This window comes from Lagopus muta, chromosome 1, assembly GCF_023343835.1.
Source record: "Lagopus muta isolate bLagMut1 chromosome 1, bLagMut1 primary, whole genome shotgun sequence".
In the NCBI taxonomy this organism is placed as follows: Eukaryota; Metazoa; Chordata; class Aves; order Galliformes; family Phasianidae; genus Lagopus; species Lagopus muta.
Genome location: NC_064433.1, coordinates 172,853,412 through 172,872,406, shown reverse-complemented (window position 1 = coordinate 172,872,406; position 18,995 = coordinate 172,853,412). Strand labels below are relative to the sequence as shown.

The window sequence follows — 18,995 nt, the reverse complement described above, 5'->3', positions numbered from 1 at the left end:
TAATGTCCATTAATTTAAGTATACACAATGATTTGAAGACTAGAGTGTGCAGACACTCTCTGAATAATAGTTCAGCAAAAAATAAATCAACACTGCAAAAATGAAGTACTAGATTTCTGCCTTACTAAAATGGCAATCAAATGCACGTTTGACATACATACTGATAAGTATGGTGTATGAAAAGAAGAGAGTCAGTGGATCAGTGATGCTGTTGAAAGGAGAATTCAGTTTTGGATGCATTTGCTGTTACAGCATGTAGAAATTTTATATGTGAAATGAAAAACAACATTATTATTCATCCCGTTAGGGGGAAACATTTCTTAGGTTCCTATTTTGACAGTATACCAAGACTTGTATGAAAGTATATAGATTGTAGCAAACTACCTGGACAGAATTTCGTTCCATTTATTTTCACATATTAATCCAAAATAAATATTAAGCATTTACATGAAGTATGTTTAGTGCTCTGTGAACACAAATTTTAAACAGCTCCACGCTTGTGCAGATTTCTTATCCTGAAGTTATACAGTAGGTGGTTCATTTATGATGGAAGAACATGATCATTTGTACAACAAAGACATACTTGTACATCTGTGCACTCCCTTTCAGGAGCAGCACAGAGCTAGAATTCATCTCCCTTCTGGACTTCCAATAAATGAAAGGGTTGAGTAACCAACACGCTGGCTAGACTTCCCTCCCTTCCTGTTCCCTGAGAGCCAGGTCTTTGCCCAGTCCACCCTTCCTTCCTGTCTTAAAAGTGCAATGACAGAAAGATTTTTTAAAAAGTTATATTGACCTTTTATCCCTGCTAAAGGCACACACTGTAAATTCAGCAGAGAAGGTATGGCTTGGGGAGATCTAACAGGATTCAGTTTGACTGTTTATAGGGAGTGAAATTGTGTAGCTGACATTGAAGGAAGACTAATGATAGACAGCCTATGGGGACACCTGACTGAAACCATTTTCTACTTGCAGTTAAATATTGTGATCTTTTAAAAGATACTGAGCTTCAAGTATGTTTGGTTTTTTTTTTATGAGCATTGCTGTGATCTTAAAAATAGATGCTTCTCTCCGAAAACCTTGTTGTTTCTGGGTTTTATGGTTTTCTTCGGGAAACTGTTTCTCATTGCATCTTGTAATGAACAGCTGCTGTTGTGGCAGCTTCAGAAAACCTTCTAGCAAACAATAAAGAAGCAATTGAAATGTCTGAGCAGGTAGTGAATCGTCTGCCCTGGCACTGGCTGATTCATGTCTTTTAAGATCTTATCTGAAGCCTTATGCTTAAAGGCTTTGGTATCCTTCAGCCTGGGCCACTGTAATAATTCATACTGAAAGGCCTGCTGTTGCTGCTGCAAGCATGGCCTCCATGCCATCTTCCACAGCAGCTTGTTTTCTATTTCAGATAATAATGTATATTGGATCGAGAGCATTCCTAAAATGGAACTGTTACATAAACTTTCATTTTTAGCTTTCTAATGCTCTATATTTAATTTTAGACCATAGGATCTGAACGCAATCAAAACAATCATACTTTATCCTCAAAATGTTTCCTAAACTTTAGACCACATCACTATGAGTTAGTTGAATTCTGAGTCTGAAAAACTGAAAAAAGAGATGACAGTTATTTATCTGAGCTGTCATCCACTAAAATTGGCATTTAAGGCACAACTGACATTGGGAATGGTGTGAACGGTGCTCAGATTCCTGATTTTGGTCTCATTTTAGTCGCAGACTTCACATGGGCTTTGTCTTATGCAAGACACAAGACTGCTGTTGTTCCATAGCACTCAGATGTGCTTTTTTGCATTCAAGCACATGAGAAAACCTGGCGGAGCTGCTGACATAATCAGCCTACCTGGCACAAAGTACATTCAGCTCCTGCACTCAGCACTTTGTAGGATCAGACCCTGCGTGATCCTGAGTTCGTCACAAAACTCCAGATCAGGATTTCATTCATTCTTTAAATGGTTTTCTGTTTGTTGTTTTTTTTTTTAATGTACTCAAATGCAGTGGCTGTAAGCGTTCAGTTTCAACACTTATATGGTCCTCTTGGATAAGATTATGGTTGTTTATTTTACCCAACCTTCTGATCTTTCACATATTGCTGGTTTATGGTTTCCTGTAATAGGAAGTTTAAGTCATAGTTCAGGAGTAACAGCTCAAAAATATTCAGTAATGTTGCTGTAATTGGTGACAAAGTTTATATCAAGTGAGCAGTAGCCTTCTTATCCGGTATGACACTAACACTGCTTATTTAGGGACTTCTAAGGAATGACTTTTAACTATATTTTACTTGTTCACAAAAATATGGAGGAAAGCATATGGAAAAGAGAAGTCTAAATTACCATACATGATCCTAATAGCAAGATGCGTTTACATAGCCATTTAGTTAAGGTTATCTCAGAGTTCATGGGTTTTCTCAATTTGTTATGGACTTCAGGAGGGACATTCAGCAGTCACACACAACCCAGGAGCCAGTACCACTCCTTAATCATCTTTTCCCCTCCTGTCCTTACAGTGTGCTCAAATTAAATATCAACATTGTGTAATGAATAAAAACAAGCCCCTTGAAGAGCTAGGTGTTTTACTATTGAGTTGGAGGCTGTGTGCATTTTAGTATTGTCAATTAACAGTACTTATATTTCAAGGGGAAATGCTGAATATTAGGTATATTAGGTACCTGAAGTTGGACCGTAGATTTATAACTTGAAAAAACACATGAAAGCAAGAAAGAAAATGTTAAACCATTGAATGTGTTTGTTGTTTTTTTTTTTTTAATTATTATTATTCCTTTCTTTTGAAGAAGGTAGAGGGGAGCCTTGATCACTGTTTGCATTGTTGTATTTTCCCTGTAGGTAATAAGCTCAATGAGCTCACTTTCAGAATACTGCCTGCCCTCTATTCTGCGCACTTTGTTTGATTGGTACAAAAGACAGAACGGCATAGAAGATGAATCTCATGAGTACAGACCAAGAACAAGTACTAAATCCAAAAGGTATGATTTTTAATATGTTTTCATGTGCTAGTGACAGATTCTAGGTGAAATATATTACATTTCACCTGTCAGCTTTTGTACATTTATTGAAAAGTTTTTTTCATGTTCTTGGAAATCTGCTTTTAGCTTTAACATAAATGAGGTAATTGTGTCTTTAAAATTATGCTGCAGTTAGTTAAGACACTGGTTCTACTGCTGTTTTGTATACTGCCATGTTATTTAAATAGTGGCTTGTATAAGCTACAGAATAAGTCTTCTTCACTTGTGAGCAGGTAATAATTCTCTGACATTTAGAAGGAGATTTTTTCATGCAGCATTGTGCTTTGTCAGAGAAATTTCACCTACGGCTGTTCTCTATCCAAACGACTGCATTGGTTAACGAGCTTTAGTAACATTGACTTAACTCTTAAACAAACAAGCAGGCAAAAAGAAAAACCCCAGAACAAATACATTGATCTCTAGATATCAGGAGTTCCTTGGCAATAAGTAAACTGATTGACATTGAGTCCTGACCGCTTAGTACAGTACATTCTTTTTTCTGAATGCATCTACACACTTCATTGAAACAGCAGACTCGGTGTTTGGAATCACACTGGCAGTTCTTTAGATTACAATCATAAAATGGCTTAGGTTGAAAGGGACCTTAAATATCATCAAACTCCAGCCAGCCTGGGCAGAGACACCACCCACCAGACCAGGCTGTCCAGGGCCCCATCCAGCCTGGCCTTGAACACCTCCAGGGATGCCCCATCATCCACAGATTCCCTAAGCAGCCTGTGCCAGTGCCTTATCACCTTCTGAGTAAAAAATTGCTGACATCTAATCTAAATTTCCCCTCTTTTAGTTTAAAGCCACCCCCTTTGTCTTGTCACTATTAGGCCATGTAAAAAATCTGTCTCCTTCACCCTTAGAAATTCCCTTCCTGTACTGGAAGGATTACTTTTAGTCCAGTATCTACAAAAGTCAATGGTTGCTGGATTGAAGGGATAAGATCTAGTTTTAGATATCAGCAAGGTAGGTATGGACTTGAATCATGCTCTCCTAGATTCTTTATGGTGACTGTAAGGAGGCTATTTGAAAGCATGATTCATCAGTTTGTGCATTGGCATGAGATGAATCCTTGTCGTAAAATGCCTCTTTGTGCTGACTGCCCCTTATAGGAGCCTTTTACAAGACAGTCAGTTTATATGTAAGTTCACATACAAGTCTTCAGGAACACCACTCAAAATCTAGTTGAAGGGCAGTTTAACAGTGAACCAAGGCCACTCTGTCAATTGATGGTATTACAAAAAGTACATACAAGCAGTCCTTTCTCCAGTTAATGTGAAACCAGGAAAATCAAAATGCAAATAATTGATTTCAACACTGATCAAGCAGAGATTTTAAATGCGTTCTTAATTAAAAGTACGTAAATACATCCAAAATCAATTATTGAGAAGTGTGCTGGGATCTATTGCCCAAAAGCTCACTGAAGTCAGTGGTACTTCCCTCAGAAGGTCTACAGGACTTTGTTGAATATTGAATATTAACAAAAAGAATTTTACGTTTCATGTCATCTTTTCAGTGCACTTTGTAACTCTGATCAGTTGGTCCATGCAGATATGTTTTGTAGTTCTGTTGCAAGCTACTCACTTCAGATTCACCAGGAATATATTTTTACATACGGCAAATGATGCCAAAGTAGAAAAAAAATAGCATTGGAACAGTTTCAAAAAAAAAAAAAAGTGATTTGGTTATGAATTCTCCATCAGTATTTAAAGGCAGTTTTTAAAATTCATCACAAGTCTGTATCTGAATTTGATAGCACAAAATAATTTATTGTTTCCCTTCCAAGTGTAATTGAGAACTGTCTAACTGATGCCATCAGCAAGGAAATTGAAACAAACCCATTTGTTATATTATAGAATCCAGGTTTCCTTGGTTTCTGTTATGTTTTTTTTCCTTGAATAGGCATACTTAAACAGGAAAGAAGAAGAAAATGGAAAGTCATATTTCAATATCTGAACACAGGTGAATGTAGCAAGTTAGATTTGTTTTATTTGTCTCAGATTTTAAGAGTCTCAGTGCATTACTTCTGAAATGTAATGCAGTTTTGAAAAATAGAACATAATCCCTTGTTAACTACATGTGTAACCGAAGAAAGCACATAATGTGATTTATAACATATCTCCTAAATGGTGTGCTTCTTTTGATTTTGCAGTGACGAACAGCAAAGGGACTACTTAATGGAAAGAAGAGATCTGGCTATTGACTTTATATTTTCTTTAGTATTAATAGAAGTTTTGAAACAGGTATGGAGTTCTTCAATTATGTATTAACTAGTAAATCATGGAAATTACAAAATTTGTTTTATAAAAGATTCTTGTTTCTGTTTCCATCTTCAAAAATCTAATAAAAATGTGAGATACCCCCTGTATGCTTGTTCATTGCTGACTTTCTTGCACATGTGGCATATGTAGTATTCTGCACTCATGCAGACTTCACTTGGACAGGTTTTTGAAATGAGGTATTTATCTTCAATTTTAAATGAACTTTAAAGGGACAGCTCATTTCAGCTGTTTTATTAGCTAGCTGCTATTTCTAGTGGTATTGTATCTGTGTAGGAAAGGTACCCACAAGTAATATTAATACTGAGGTATTTGGCTTAAAGTGTACTATATGTGTACCAGTTATGTTTTATTTTGTGTTTTCAGATTCCACTTCATCCTGTAATAGATGCTTTGGTACATGATGTTATTAACTTGGCTTTCAAGCACTTTAAATACAAGGAAGGGTAAGGCTCTTTTTCATACCAAAATTGTGTGAAGAAAACCTACTTGCTGACTTGTGCAGATTGCATTTAAGCACCAGACCCCTGACTGACAAACAGAATTCTTTCTTCTCTCTTGCTAGGTACCTTGGTCCTAACACTGGAAATATGCACATTGTCGCGGATTTATATGCAGAAGTTATAGGTGTACTAGCTCAAGCAAAGTGAGTAAAATTGAATACCATACATAAAGGAAACCCGAGTAGTTTTATTTGCTTAGTATGCAAATATTCTGATTCTCTCAATTTCTTTAAAGATAGCGCACAATAAATCATTTCATCTCATTGGTCCTCTGCTCATTCAGGTGGTCTAGAGCATAAGGTTCAGAAAATCAGATACTTCCTGTTTCCATTGTGTGTTCCAGTCATCCTAAATAAATTCAACTAGACTAAAAAATTAGCAAAATTATTTTCCCTATCTCACCAATGACGGCTGTGGAAACCCCAAAGTGCTGAAGAGAGCTATTTCAAATAGTCTTTTTTCTGTATGCTGTTTTTTCTCTAGCTGGGCAAACCTTAAAATGGCTACAGCAACTTAGCAATATTTTAAAGTCTTTCTGTAGTTATTTCAGTTTATTATTTAATGCAACTTCTTCTGAATCCCGTAGATGATTCTTATGGATAGAGAATATCAGCAGACTCATGAGAGAGATAAAAAATGGGCACAGCCTCTGCCCCCTATCCCGAGCTGTAGTTAATGTTATTGTAATGACTGTTTGAAAAAACACAAAGGCAAAAATGGCCTATTTGAATATTGTCATGGTTATCATTTAAGCCTTTTCTTTTGAAAACACTGCATGTACTTTTCATGATCTTTCAACTTGAATTTTTTTAGTAATGTGAGAGGGCTTTAATGATATTGTTAGCTCAAATATTGAAAAGAATCACAAGTGGACAATAATTGGAAAGATGTAGTTACCCATAAGGACTAAGATCAGGCTGTACTCTTTATTTTTCGTTTGAGTTTGTCAGAAGTAAAAGAAAGCTGAACAGAAAGAAATCTTTTCACCATATATTTTACAACCAGATGTGAATCTTCTGTAGCTTTTTCCCCATTTGAATGCCTTACAATACATTTCAAACATGAATGTATACTGTTCTGTAACTAACCAATATGAATTCCTAGATTTCCTGCTGTAAAGAAGAAATTCATGGCAGAATTAAAAGAGCTACGGCATAAAGAACAAAGCCCGTATGTAGTTCAAAGCATTATCAGTCTCATAATGGGAATGAAATTCTTCCGTATTAAGATGTATCCTGTGGAGGACTTTGAAGCTTCTCTTCAGTTTATGCAGGTAAAATTCCTATTGCGATACTTCAGGGGATTTCTCCACACATAATTCTCAGTCCTCCAGTCTCCTAACTCAGGAATGTATCATTTCAAATTGTCATGAGTCATATACTCAAGTCCCCATCTCCTCCAGCAAAAAGAGTTTTTCTCCAACAAAAAGAGTGGAACCACGACCTCACATACTGGCATCCCACAGCCATTCCTTGCCCTGCATCCCTGCATAGCTGCTCACTGCCTCCAAAGTCAATTTTCCACCCTTGACATAGTTGCCAAAGAAGAATGGAATTTCTGATGTAGAAAACCACAAAGGAAGAAAAAGAAATGAAGCAAAAGCTGGATGGAATTTCCCTTGGATGGATTGTCACCTTCCAGCACACCTTCATGCTCCTTCCTCTATAGGGTATCCTGTACCCATCCAGTTTGAGAACCACAAAGACAGAGCATAGTCTGTCTGGCATGCATGCTTTGAACTAACATATTATATTATTCTGTAAAAAGAAAATCTTATGTGTTTCAACATTTCCACATTTCTGTCTGGTAAAACATGGTAGGTTGTATGCCCCGCAGCAGGTTTGTTTTGCTTAACCTTTTTATCTGCTCTTTTTTCTTGGAATCGTATTCATAGATGCAGAGTTTGTAGCCAGTCAGCCAGTAAAATGAATGTTTTATGTAAATCTCCATGTAAGATCAGCTTATTAATAGTGTCAGTGGAATGAAAAATATCCATATTTAATATTAGATGCTGACAAATAAGGATTTGGCATTGGAATACAAATGCATACACATAGAGGTATGCAGAATAATTTCTCTAAACCTTGAATGTGAATCACATTATATTTGAATCTTGCAGTGTTTTAAACCATGCTTAACAGTACAGAAAAAGTTCATTTTTCTTCTTACCTTGTGTTTTGATACATGAATGCAGCTTATTATGTGTTGACTTCATGTAAGTTATTCAGAGATGGCAACACATCAAAGCAGTGTGTGTTCAGTGCACAAGTAATGTGGATGTGTTGTGTTCTTACTGCACGGCGCTGTTGGAATCCAGTGTTCACTGCTGTTGAAATTGGAAATTAGTGAAGCTCTCATGCATTAGGCTCAAAATCTGGATGCTAATAATCTCTGTCTTGCTCATCACTGGAGTATCTCAGCACCTAATGAATTTTTATATATCCTACAGTGTATCATAAGATTCATTGTAGATAATGATCATACATATCAGTGATCCATAAGATGATCCTCCACTGCATCATAAGATATTTAAGGTATACATGATATATATATATGTAAGATGCTTTGTATTGTATACGAAAACCAATTTTGCTCAATTTGATAAAACACATATATAGTTTGATTCTGTGGTAATTCATCTATTTGTTCAAGTATCTACATAGAGTGCTACAGGCTCTGTCATACCAGCTCCACTCTGGGAGAGAGACATTTTCAAAGGGTGAGCTGACCTCAGCAGTGGGCTCTGGCAGACCCTGACTTTCGGCACCAACTGGAGAAGGCCATGAAGGCTACTGGCTTTGATCAAGAGCCTCAGCAGTCTAGCAGCAGTGGCTGTAGTGACTGAACTTACATGATGTAGAACCCTGTGTATAGGAGGAAAAATTATGCTTGATCTAATCTGTAAACTGTTCTGTATGCAGGGAAAAAGGTCAGTGGGGACTTTCCTCATAAGGTCAATGGCTTTTGGGACCTTGGATCTAGAAAGAGAAGTAACTGGACTAATACAATTTGTTGTCCTCAGAGAAGTTAACAAAAACAACAGATGTTTATCTTCTCTGCCTCACATCCTGAGCAGCACAGTTGTGTGGATAGCAGCTTGCTGCACATTTAGGACAAAAGTACATTTTTTATCTTCCCTCTCAATTCCCAATTTCAGGCTGGAAATCACACTGTTATGTTTTGATCTTTCATCAGCAATGCACCATAGCAATTAAATTCATCCCAACGTATTTGCTGTAAGATTGTTCCTTGCCACTTTATCTTACTGGAGAAATATGTTGCTTTTCTGGCCTTACAGAGCATTACATAAAGCAGACTGTGTGGAGTATTCTTCCTGCTTCTGAATATATAGAGAGGGAAGGCATGAGATCAGTCCCTGCATCCATCTCACTTTCCTCAAAACACTAACCAGAAAAGCTGGAGTAAGGAGAGAGTTTGTGGATCACAGTGGTTGGAGCAAGAGATCCTTGGCCTTGATTTGTGTTCTGCTTTGTGCTTGCAGCAGAATGCAAATTTAGAACTTAACACACAGTGCAAGTATTTTCTGTGTGCTTGGCAAGACTTTTTTTCTTGATATGCACTGAGCAGACATTTGGATGTCTTTATTCCAGCTGATACACAATTTATGGTTCTTGTTTTCTTTTGTTTTAGGAATGTGCACATTATTTCCTTGAAGTTAAAGACAAAGATATCAAGCATGCCCTGGCAGGACTGTTTGTTGAAATTCTAGTCCCCGTAGCTGCTGTGAGTTTTATTTTGGGAGTTGTTTGCATAATTTCTTTAAATTAGATAAAACATCTTGAGAAATAGTGTTTCATTAACATGGCATTTTCTTTCAGGCTGTTAAAAATGAAGTGAATGTCCCCTGTCTGAGGAACTTTGTTGAAAGCCTGTATGATACAACACTTGAACTTTCTTCACGAAAGAAGCACTCATTGGTTGGTAACTTTAAGAAGCAGAGGCTGAAATTCACTGTCAGAAATATCCCTTTAACAAGGCTCTTGGGAAATTCACAAAACTAGTTGCAAAACTTTTTCTCTGTTTGACTTTATAGCTAATGCATTTCTGTTTGCAGGGTAGGCTATTGTTTCTGCAAAAAAATAACCATATTTATGTTATTCAGAATATGATCTTAATCAGTCTGAACCAGGCAGATGTTTTCAGCTTCTGGGGCTCTGGCTACTAAACCGTTAGGTTTTCTCATACTTGCTATGTGTAAACATTAGGAGGAGAGAAGAAAGAATAGAGTTCATTTCTTGTCAAGTGAGACATGTGGGAACAACTCTTTCACGGGGCTTAAATAACATTTTGTAAGAATGAAAATATGTGAAAATATGAAAATAACACATGCCCTTTTAAATCCGTAACTTGGCTACTGTGCAGCTCTCTGTGTCATTTTTTTCTTGTGAGATGAACAGTGGCGCTGCAGTGTATTTTTGGAAGCAGAGTTGATCTGAGTTAAATGAAGATCTGAGTCAGTTTGACGCTGGCTGCCTTAAGCAGTTTGTGTCTCCAACTGGGTCAGCGCACGTCAGCGCTGTGCTGTTAGCTAATCCATTTTGAAGCCTTGGGCCTTGTAAGTAAGGAAAGTTGTCGCTTGTCCTTTCTTTCTTGTTGTAGGGGAATGTCCCAAAGTCTCACCTGTTTCCAGGTATTTCGACAACAGCTACTCACCTGTGCTAGCGAATCTCCTGGGAGGACTGCAGGAGTGTGCTGCTGCTCCCTGCCACTGTTGCACTGCCCACATCAGTTACACAAATGCTAGGGAACGGCCTAAGCATTCTCCAGGATGCAGTTCTGGTTCTGTTTGAATTATTAGGAGGCTTGGGACAAATTTCTGATTTCTCTCTGCTTGTGTTTGTGTGGTTCTACTCCACTCTGCCAAGTTAATAAAGCCTTGTGGAAACTATAGCAGGGCAAGGGCTTTGCTGTACAGTTTTCACACTAAATAGAACTTCCCCAAACTGGTGGCTGTGCTTGCCAAAGTCAATAGTACATGCTTGAGAAAGGATTGCACAGCTGGGGATTAGCATTTGATTGCTTGTCTACACATACCACACTGGAAGCTACATAGTTAAAAATGACAAAATAGACTAGATCTTTGGGAGGGTGTGATTAGAAATGCAAACATTGTGAGGAGGAGGGAAGAAGCAAACAGCCAGCAGAAATAGCTGCAGTGCATACTTTCAGACCTCAGGAAGAAAATGTGCTCTTTGGAGTCTGAGAAGGACCTTCTTTTCCGAGATCAGTGTTTTGTGAATCAGCACATTTACTGAACAGGCAGGGTGGGGACCTCATTTTCTGTCTGAAGGAGTCTGGTCTGAGCTAGCTGAGGTTCTCTTAATAGTAAACAGAGAGAACTAGGAAACTCCAGGAGATGGTTTGTGTGTCTTCCATCCGAGGGCTCTGAGTTAGGATGAGTTTAACAATCTTGGTGCGTGTCTGAGCTCTGTGATCCTGCCAAGTGCTCATAGCATTAATCTCGTAAGAAAATCTTTGGAAAAAGTTATCTTCTGCTATATGGACTTTGGACATAAAGATTATAAAAGTAATAATTAATGTACGTTTGCCATTTGCTCAAGAAATTAGGTGAAACCTAGATATGGGCAATTTATGCTATGTATTACAGGATTTTGGCGTGTACTTAAAGTAGACTGAGCTGTGACTAATGCTGGAGTTTTAGCATTAATTTTGAGAATCATTGGTCTTTAAAAGTTATCTTATTTTACTATATTTTAAAGTCTTGATTGGCTGTGTTAGCGTGAGAATTGAAACCAAAAAGTCTTGCTGAAGCAGCTACGTCAGATTAAAGTCAATAGGTACATTTTTGCCCCTTGTTACTTTCTAGTTCACAGGATGTAACCAGCAGCAGACCCAGGCATTGTCTGTAATTTAGCACACCTCAGCAGTGCATTTGACACATCTCCCAGTCAATGTCATGACTGCTGATTTTGAGAAGTAATTGAGTACTCAAAAATCCCAACAAACTGTGTCAGTCCTGCAGGTTTTATAATAAGGTGTGGATGTTTCCATGCTATCTTTTGTCATTTAATTGACAGAAATTAACCCTGTCAGAGTTTAAAACTATGCCCCTTCCTTGGGTTTGTGATTGTTTTGTAAGTAGGCATTTGTTTGGTTTTGATGCATTTGTAAAACATATCTTTAGCAGCTTTAGAGAAATGTTCGTTTTTAACTTGTAACAATGTTTTTGTTGACTAACGTTGCACAAAATGATAGATTTGGAACTTTAACATTTGCAGTAGCTCTTTTAAATCATTTTTATATTTTGTAGATGCGTGAATAATATATATCATCATCTATTTCCTGTTTAGGCTTTGTATCCTTTGGTAACATGTCTACTTTGTGTCAGTCAGAAGCAGTTCTTTTTAAACAGATGGCATATTTTCCTCAACAACTGCCTGTCCAATCTCAAGGTGAGTATCTTCTGTTTTTAACTACCGTATGAAAACTTAATTAATATTCAGTATCTTGATATGTTGCAAATCCATTTTAGGTAATCATGCTGGATTATTGCCATTAGCTGATCCATACATACTTTTATGCACTGACAGTACATAGTTAGCTATGCAGATTTTGTTGATAACAACTAAGTATACTTCTGCCTAGTTCAATTTTCTCCCGTTTTTCTTCCTCAAATGAAGTCTGAGTCAAACAGCTGTGACACAGGCAGTGTTATTGCTGAAAGTAGCTTGAGTGACTTACCAAAGCTGGCCCAATATTAACTTGCTTTTTTCACGAGGGTATTCTCAAATCTATTACTTCCACAATAACTAGAGTGCCATTCTGCACCTGAAGTGGATTCAAATGAAAAGATGGTTCCCAACCCTACCTAAGCAGTGGTCAGCTGAAATGAAGGGCCTCTTTCCTGCCACTTGCTGAGCCAGTGGTTTGGAGACCTCTGCAGAAGGCACAGGTAGAATATATAATCACTGTCTCAGCTTGGAGTCACGTGGTGGTGGGGGTCTCAGTTAACTGGATGTTGAAATGGAAAACTGTATTGCCAAACAGTCAGAAATCATATACTGGTCCAAAAGTTTCCAAAAATAAATGGCAATTCAGACAGATAATCCAGTGAAATCTAATTCATTCCAGATGCAACAATATCTGGGCCACCCTAAGAATTCGCAGATTTTTGGTCTTTCTCTTTTGAATATCTTCTATGTTCTTCATACCAGGTCTGCATCATAGGACAACACCTTTTATACTCACAGAATCAACTAAGGACAGCATTTTCCTTTCAGAGTCAAATTGAGCTGGCTTTCAAATGCATATTTTAAATTGTAGTCTGTATTTAATCCACACTAACCTGATATTTTGCTTTTCTGACAGCTTATATAACACTGGGAGAGGTAGGTCAAATGCATAGGTTTCCTGCAGCTACAGGGCTGAGGGTACTGGGCAGCTGTGGGTCTATATCTTTTTTTAATGTCACTGTACAAACTCTGAATCGTGGTATCCATTAAGTGCAGAACTTCGTCTCTAGTTTCTGTCTGAACTTTATTTATTTTTTTTTCTAGAATAAAGACCCCAAAATGGCTCGAGTTGCACTGGAATCACTGTACAGACTACTGTGGGTTTACATGATCAGAATTAAATGTGAAAGCAATACAGCTACCCAAAGGTAAGGCGCTGTATTTGTTATGATAACCAGGACTTGCAGAGCAGATCTTGCCAATGAAGAGGTGTTACAGTTCTCCTGAACTCCTTTGACTTAAACCTATTCATGCTGTTAAAAAAAAAAAAAGCACTCAAAAGTACACAATAAAATACTCCCTTTTGTGTCCCTGTTCATTATTTGCCCACCCTGTGGAAGAACAAAAAATCACGCTCTGCCTCATTAAATTTAGAAGGAGTTTATTGTTATAATATAATATATAATATAATATAATATAATATGGTCATAATATAGTAGTGAAATAAAATAATTGCACTGAATTTTTTAGCTAAGGATCAGAACAAGTTATGCCATTACTTTTTCAAATAAGAAAATACTTTCTTAATTTTGTAAATGGTATTGGATTTAAAACTTACATTTCATGACAATTGAAGGTCTGCAAGGACCAGAACTGTCTAATGCTTTTTTCTTTCTTTTACAGTCGACTTATTACGATTGTCACAACACTTTTCCCCAAAGGGTCCCGTGGTGTTGTGCCAAGAGATATGCCCCTAAATATCTTTGTGAAGATAATACAGTTTATTGCACAGGTATGGGAGATCCACGTGTATATGTTTCCAATTAATGGATAACTCCCTTTCCCAATAGCAAATAAAGAAATTTCTATTTTCTGATATATATTTTTTGCAGTACCATTATTAATATCATTCATCCAGGTAATGATAATATTATGTATGGGTCATTCCAAAAGTAATGCCTCCTATTTATTTCCATGGAAACTACAACAGATACAAATAACAGTATTTCTCCGAGCAAATTCTTCACAGCAAAAAACTATTTTTCAACATAGTCAAATCATCAGGTATACATTGTCACTAGGAATAAAGAAGAATCTGAATGCCATCCTTACAACAATCTTCACTAGTGGAGGTGACCCATTGCTGCATCAGCTGAAACACAGCACCCACTGCCTCACTGTGCTCACATTGACTGTTTGGTCTCCATAAACATTCAGCAAGTTTTGATGAATGTCAGTGGGTACAATTTTTTCTGCATGGAAGCATTCAGTGACACACATTTCCTTCATAGGCACTTCCACATCAGATGCCATTTTGTCAGTCTGCCCTTCTGCTGCCATCTGTCACACAGCAACAACACGTAGTAGAATATTGGTGGGAAGGTTCAACCTTTACTGCCATACCATCAACATCCACCTCTGATGTCACAGACCAACATAATAAAATAGAAGGCGTTACTTTCAGAGCAATCCTCGTAGATTGAGCTGAGAAAGTCTCCTTTGAAGCAAGTTTTTTGTTATCTTTGTTCCTCTGAAGATAGATAAAATTATTTTCAGTTCTGCTCAGGTGTGTTTTTCATCAGTTTTAGAAATTGCCAGCTAGTCAGAAAATACATTAATTGACTACCTCTGACTGTTGATAAAATTTGAAATAGTAAGTTGTGTTTTGTGCTGGAACTGAATAAGTCCTGCTGAACTTTGCAAATAAGTTTCTTTGCTTTGAAGAAGGTAAGTTAGAGGAAAAGCAGATTCAGTACATAGCTAACGCATCCAGGTTTCATCAGTTCAGATGGGAATTGCTAAGATACACTAACCTTCAGTTTCTTCTCTTTTATTACTTAAATTCACATTGAGCAAAGCACTTAAGCGCGTGCTTAAAGTCTGCATAGAAGTGAATACAACAGATGCTTAAAATCTTCCCTGAACTATGCCATCTGTGAATAATCTGCTTTTATATAAAATACTATGTTAGCACCATAATTACAGCAGTTTAAATGAAATAATTAAAAGCCTTATTTCCAAAATGGCTCATTTTGAATGTAAATGCTGTAAATTAAGCAGGCAGAAATTTGTCGTTTGTCAACATACAGCAGTGATGAGAGCTTAGATCTGATGATGTGTTCAGCATACTTCCAAAAGTCTGTTTCTCTGAACATTTAAATAAATCCTGATTAAAGTAGTTTTCAACATTCTTTTGCCTTGAAATGAATAGCAGAAGTGAGAAGTTTAATGATTTGCAATATTTTTACTATTTTAGGAACGTTTAGATTTTGCAATGAAAGAAATTATCTTTGATTTCCTTTGTGTTGGAAAACCTGCAAAAGCTTTCAGTCTCAACCCTGAGGTATGGCATGCATCTGCATTTATTTTTTTGTAGTTTATATGTATTATATTGTGATACATTTGCTTTCTGCTTACATTCTAAGCATGTTTTTGCCATTGTCCAGCTTCTAAGTGATACCTTGAAATTGATTTCTTGATGAAATGCTTCTGTGGACTGATCTGTGAAATGCCTCATTGTTCATTCCTGTCTTGTGCTTCCTTAGTGAAGGTTATGGAGTGTGAAGTCATGTAAATGCGTGAAACAAAAAGGAGGAGAGAAATAAAACTATGGGCCACACTATTTCCTGATCATTCTGCTGATGATCTGTGTAATGCATGAAAATACTCCATTATAAAAACAGTTTCTTTTTAAAGATTTCAACGTTTTTCAACGTTTTTCAGTGTTACTGAGAAAGAGTATATGATGCAAGAAGAATTGAAGGTGGTGGCCATGTGCATCTCCACTGGTGTTAGTCATGTTTCTAGTGCTTTCCTTAGGGAAAACAATCAGGCATTTGAAAATCTTAAAAAAAAATTAAATACTTAATGAAATAATGAAAAATTCTCTTGAAATTCATTTAACTATAATTAAAAAAAAACAAAACAATCATTTGAATGTTAAAAAAATAATACATGCAAGATAAGAAGTATTTGTATTCTTCACATAAAATATGTCTATATTACATTTGTTAGTCTATATTACCTTAGTTAGTGGGTGGAAGTTCTTTCCTCAGAGAGTGATAAGGCACTGGAACAGGTTGCACAGAGAAGTTGCAGGTGCCCCATCCGTCAAAGTGTTCAGTGCCTGATCTGGTGGGTGGCAACCCTGCCCACAGCAGGGAGTTGGAGCTAGATGGACTTCAAGTTTCCTTCCAGCCCAAACCATTTGAGAATGCAGTGATTCTGTGATGCTAATCCTGTTCTGTTGCACAGTCATATCTCTTCACTAAAATGTTAAAATAAAATGAGCTATTTGCAAAAGTCCTGTTTGATTCTAAAACAGATATTTTGAAATATCTGTGTTAAGCTTTCTACTATCAAAACCAGTAAAAACAAGAAAACTCTACTTATAGCACAGCTTTCATCTTTATTCAGTACTACAGAAAAATCACAAAGAGCTCCTGAGTAGGCAGATCCTGCCAAGTTGGCATCAGGCTCATCTGTGGTAGTCTGATCACTGCTGTGCTGCAGATATCATTGCACATGAGGCAGAGCTTATAAGGAATAGACGTAGTATTTCTTTGCAGCAAGATATCTGTGTATCAGAGGGACATAGACCTCATAAGATCTTAACATCTGAAATGTTACTGTACATCAGCAACAATGTAAGTCCAAAGACAATGAAATAATAGGGGTAATTTTTGTTCTATGCAGCCTTCTGTGTTTTAAGTCCATGTGAATGCATTTCTTGAAAGCTGTCATTAGGACTGCGTCTCAATTTTTGGAATACATTTCTCAGAAATGAAAAACATTCTGGTGTTTTAATCAATGCAGTATAAAGACTGCAGGTTTTCCTCTCAACTCCCTGGAGACATTCACTGCACTTAGCTTCATCTTCCTGATGTTTTGGTGCTGAGCTCCATCCCAAACTTTTCACACAGTGGGGTCAATCTTGTGCCCTTTTGAGACAGTTACTCATCTTGTGCATAGTCATCATTTAGGAGATTTGTGCTTAACTCTAGGTCCAGTTAGGATGTATTATTAAACTCCAGGTTCAAATCCATATTTTTTATTCTGGAGATAAAATTATAATGTACAGATGGGAAGAATTGAAGTTTTGAGAGTGAAGAGCAACCACTCATAGTAAAGCTATAAATTCATAGTTAATTTTATGGCTATTTTTTTATGACATATGTCAGGCTGGTTGTTGTGACCAAAATACTGAATAATGTACAACTGCATAACAAAATTTCAGTGATTTAAGAATATGATTGTTTGATTATGATAATCATTCATCTTCTGAACTTTACAGAGAATGAATATTGGTCTGAGAGCTTTCTTGGTAATTGCTGATAGCCTGCAGCAAAAAGATGGTGAACCTCCAATGCCAGTGACTGGTGCTGTCCTTCCTTCTGGAAATACTCTCAGAGTGAAGAAAACATATCTGAGCAAAACTCTTACAGAGGAGGAAGCAAAAATGATAGGTCAGTATGAAAGTTGCATAAGAATGAATGTGGAAAAGTCTCTAGAATGATTTAATAGTGTTAAAAATACAGTTGATTTCATTATTGTGAACATTTCTGTTCTAATGAAATATGTGGTTTAGTTTGATAATTATAGGGGTTTTTTAATTTTTTTTTATTATGCAAAATTATTTTCAAGAATGGTATCTAAGACAGCAATACTATGTTTTTTTAGATGTTGCAGATGATAGTTAAGAATTAACTCTTTTAGTTCTGGCTATCTGTGTTTATTCATGGGTATTCATCCTACTAGAGACAATTCCAGTGTCCTGAAAATGTACCAGCTTTGAAGTCCAGCAGAGATTTCTTTTGTGTAACCCTGTTTTAATTGCCATGCGTATTTCACACCAAGGGAAACTTTTAAGAATGGCAGAAATTTGTAAATGTAAAACAAAGCTGAACTGAACTCCCAGGTTGAGAGTGTCCTAGGCTTCTATTGTAGTCATTGTGGAGAATCCCATGCCAAAGAAAACTCTTGTGATCCTGTGCTGAAGGTGTCTGCACTTAGTAGTAGAAAAGGAAATTTGGCTACTCACCGTGGTACTCCATTAAGTCCCCAAATCTGTGTGAATGAAAGAGTCTACGTATTTCCACAGCAGTGACAAAGATGTACTGTACCACTGCTAGACCATTGTACCATTGTTAGGAAAGTATAGAAGCACAGGACTCGTTGCTGTTAAATGTACAATGGACATAGTATTTAGTGCTGTTGTTAAGTCAGTTCATTTTGGTTACTCTTTGTGACAGTGAGGACTGCATTTGGTAATAAATGTTTGAACTCTTGATTTCTTCTATTGCATTAGTAAATTCTTTACTATGTTATGGTACAATATTCTGATTTCCACATATAGCATTTAAGGTTAAGCTGGGCAGTTCCTGTGTTTTCTTTTGCATTCTGCTATGCCATTGAACTTTTGATTTAATCAAATTTGAAAATTGATGTCATTTTGAAGTTCTAAGGTAATGTTGTCTTTATTAAACAGGAGAATTGAATGGAGATAGCTGATTAGAATATATTATTTGGTGTTATTAATCTTAAATTTGATAAAGAAAATTAAAATTTTAGCGTTTGATTAATATGGAAGAAGAGAGCATGGAAGTTTTTTTTTGTGAAGTATTTGATTTTCATTAATACCTTTAAAGCTGTGTATCTAATATTGCATTTCACATAAAATAGCATGACACTTATTTCCATATGAGAGAAGATTTAGAAGAGCTTGTTCAGATTCCTT

General features: G+C 36.7%; 1 protein-coding gene across 8 annotated transcripts in view; it reads left to right on the top strand.

The window, feature by feature from the left end:
* The window catches only part of FRY (FRY microtubule binding protein), a 237,615-nt gene that overhangs the window by 126,272 nt on the left and 92,348 nt on the right, over window positions 1-18,995 (top strand). For all 8 annotated transcript variants that reach the window (XM_048934593.1, XM_048934595.1, XM_048934589.1 and 5 more), the window contains 12 exons: window positions 2,856-2,995; window positions 5,196-5,286; window positions 5,689-5,768; window positions 5,888-5,968; window positions 6,930-7,098; window positions 9,477-9,569; window positions 9,665-9,763; window positions 12,158-12,259; window positions 13,364-13,467; window positions 13,943-14,051; window positions 15,516-15,602; window positions 17,553-17,724. In XM_048934593.1, coding sequence (XP_048790550.1) covers window positions 2,856-2,995; window positions 5,196-5,286; window positions 5,689-5,768; window positions 5,888-5,968; window positions 6,930-7,098; window positions 9,477-9,569; window positions 9,665-9,763; window positions 12,158-12,259; window positions 13,364-13,467; window positions 13,943-14,051; window positions 15,516-15,602; window positions 17,553-17,724 — 1,327 coding nt within the window. The remainder of the gene's footprint in view (window positions 1-2,855; window positions 2,996-5,195; window positions 5,287-5,688; window positions 5,769-5,887; window positions 5,969-6,929; window positions 7,099-9,476; window positions 9,570-9,664; window positions 9,764-12,157; window positions 12,260-13,363; window positions 13,468-13,942; window positions 14,052-15,515; window positions 15,603-17,552; window positions 17,725-18,995) is intronic.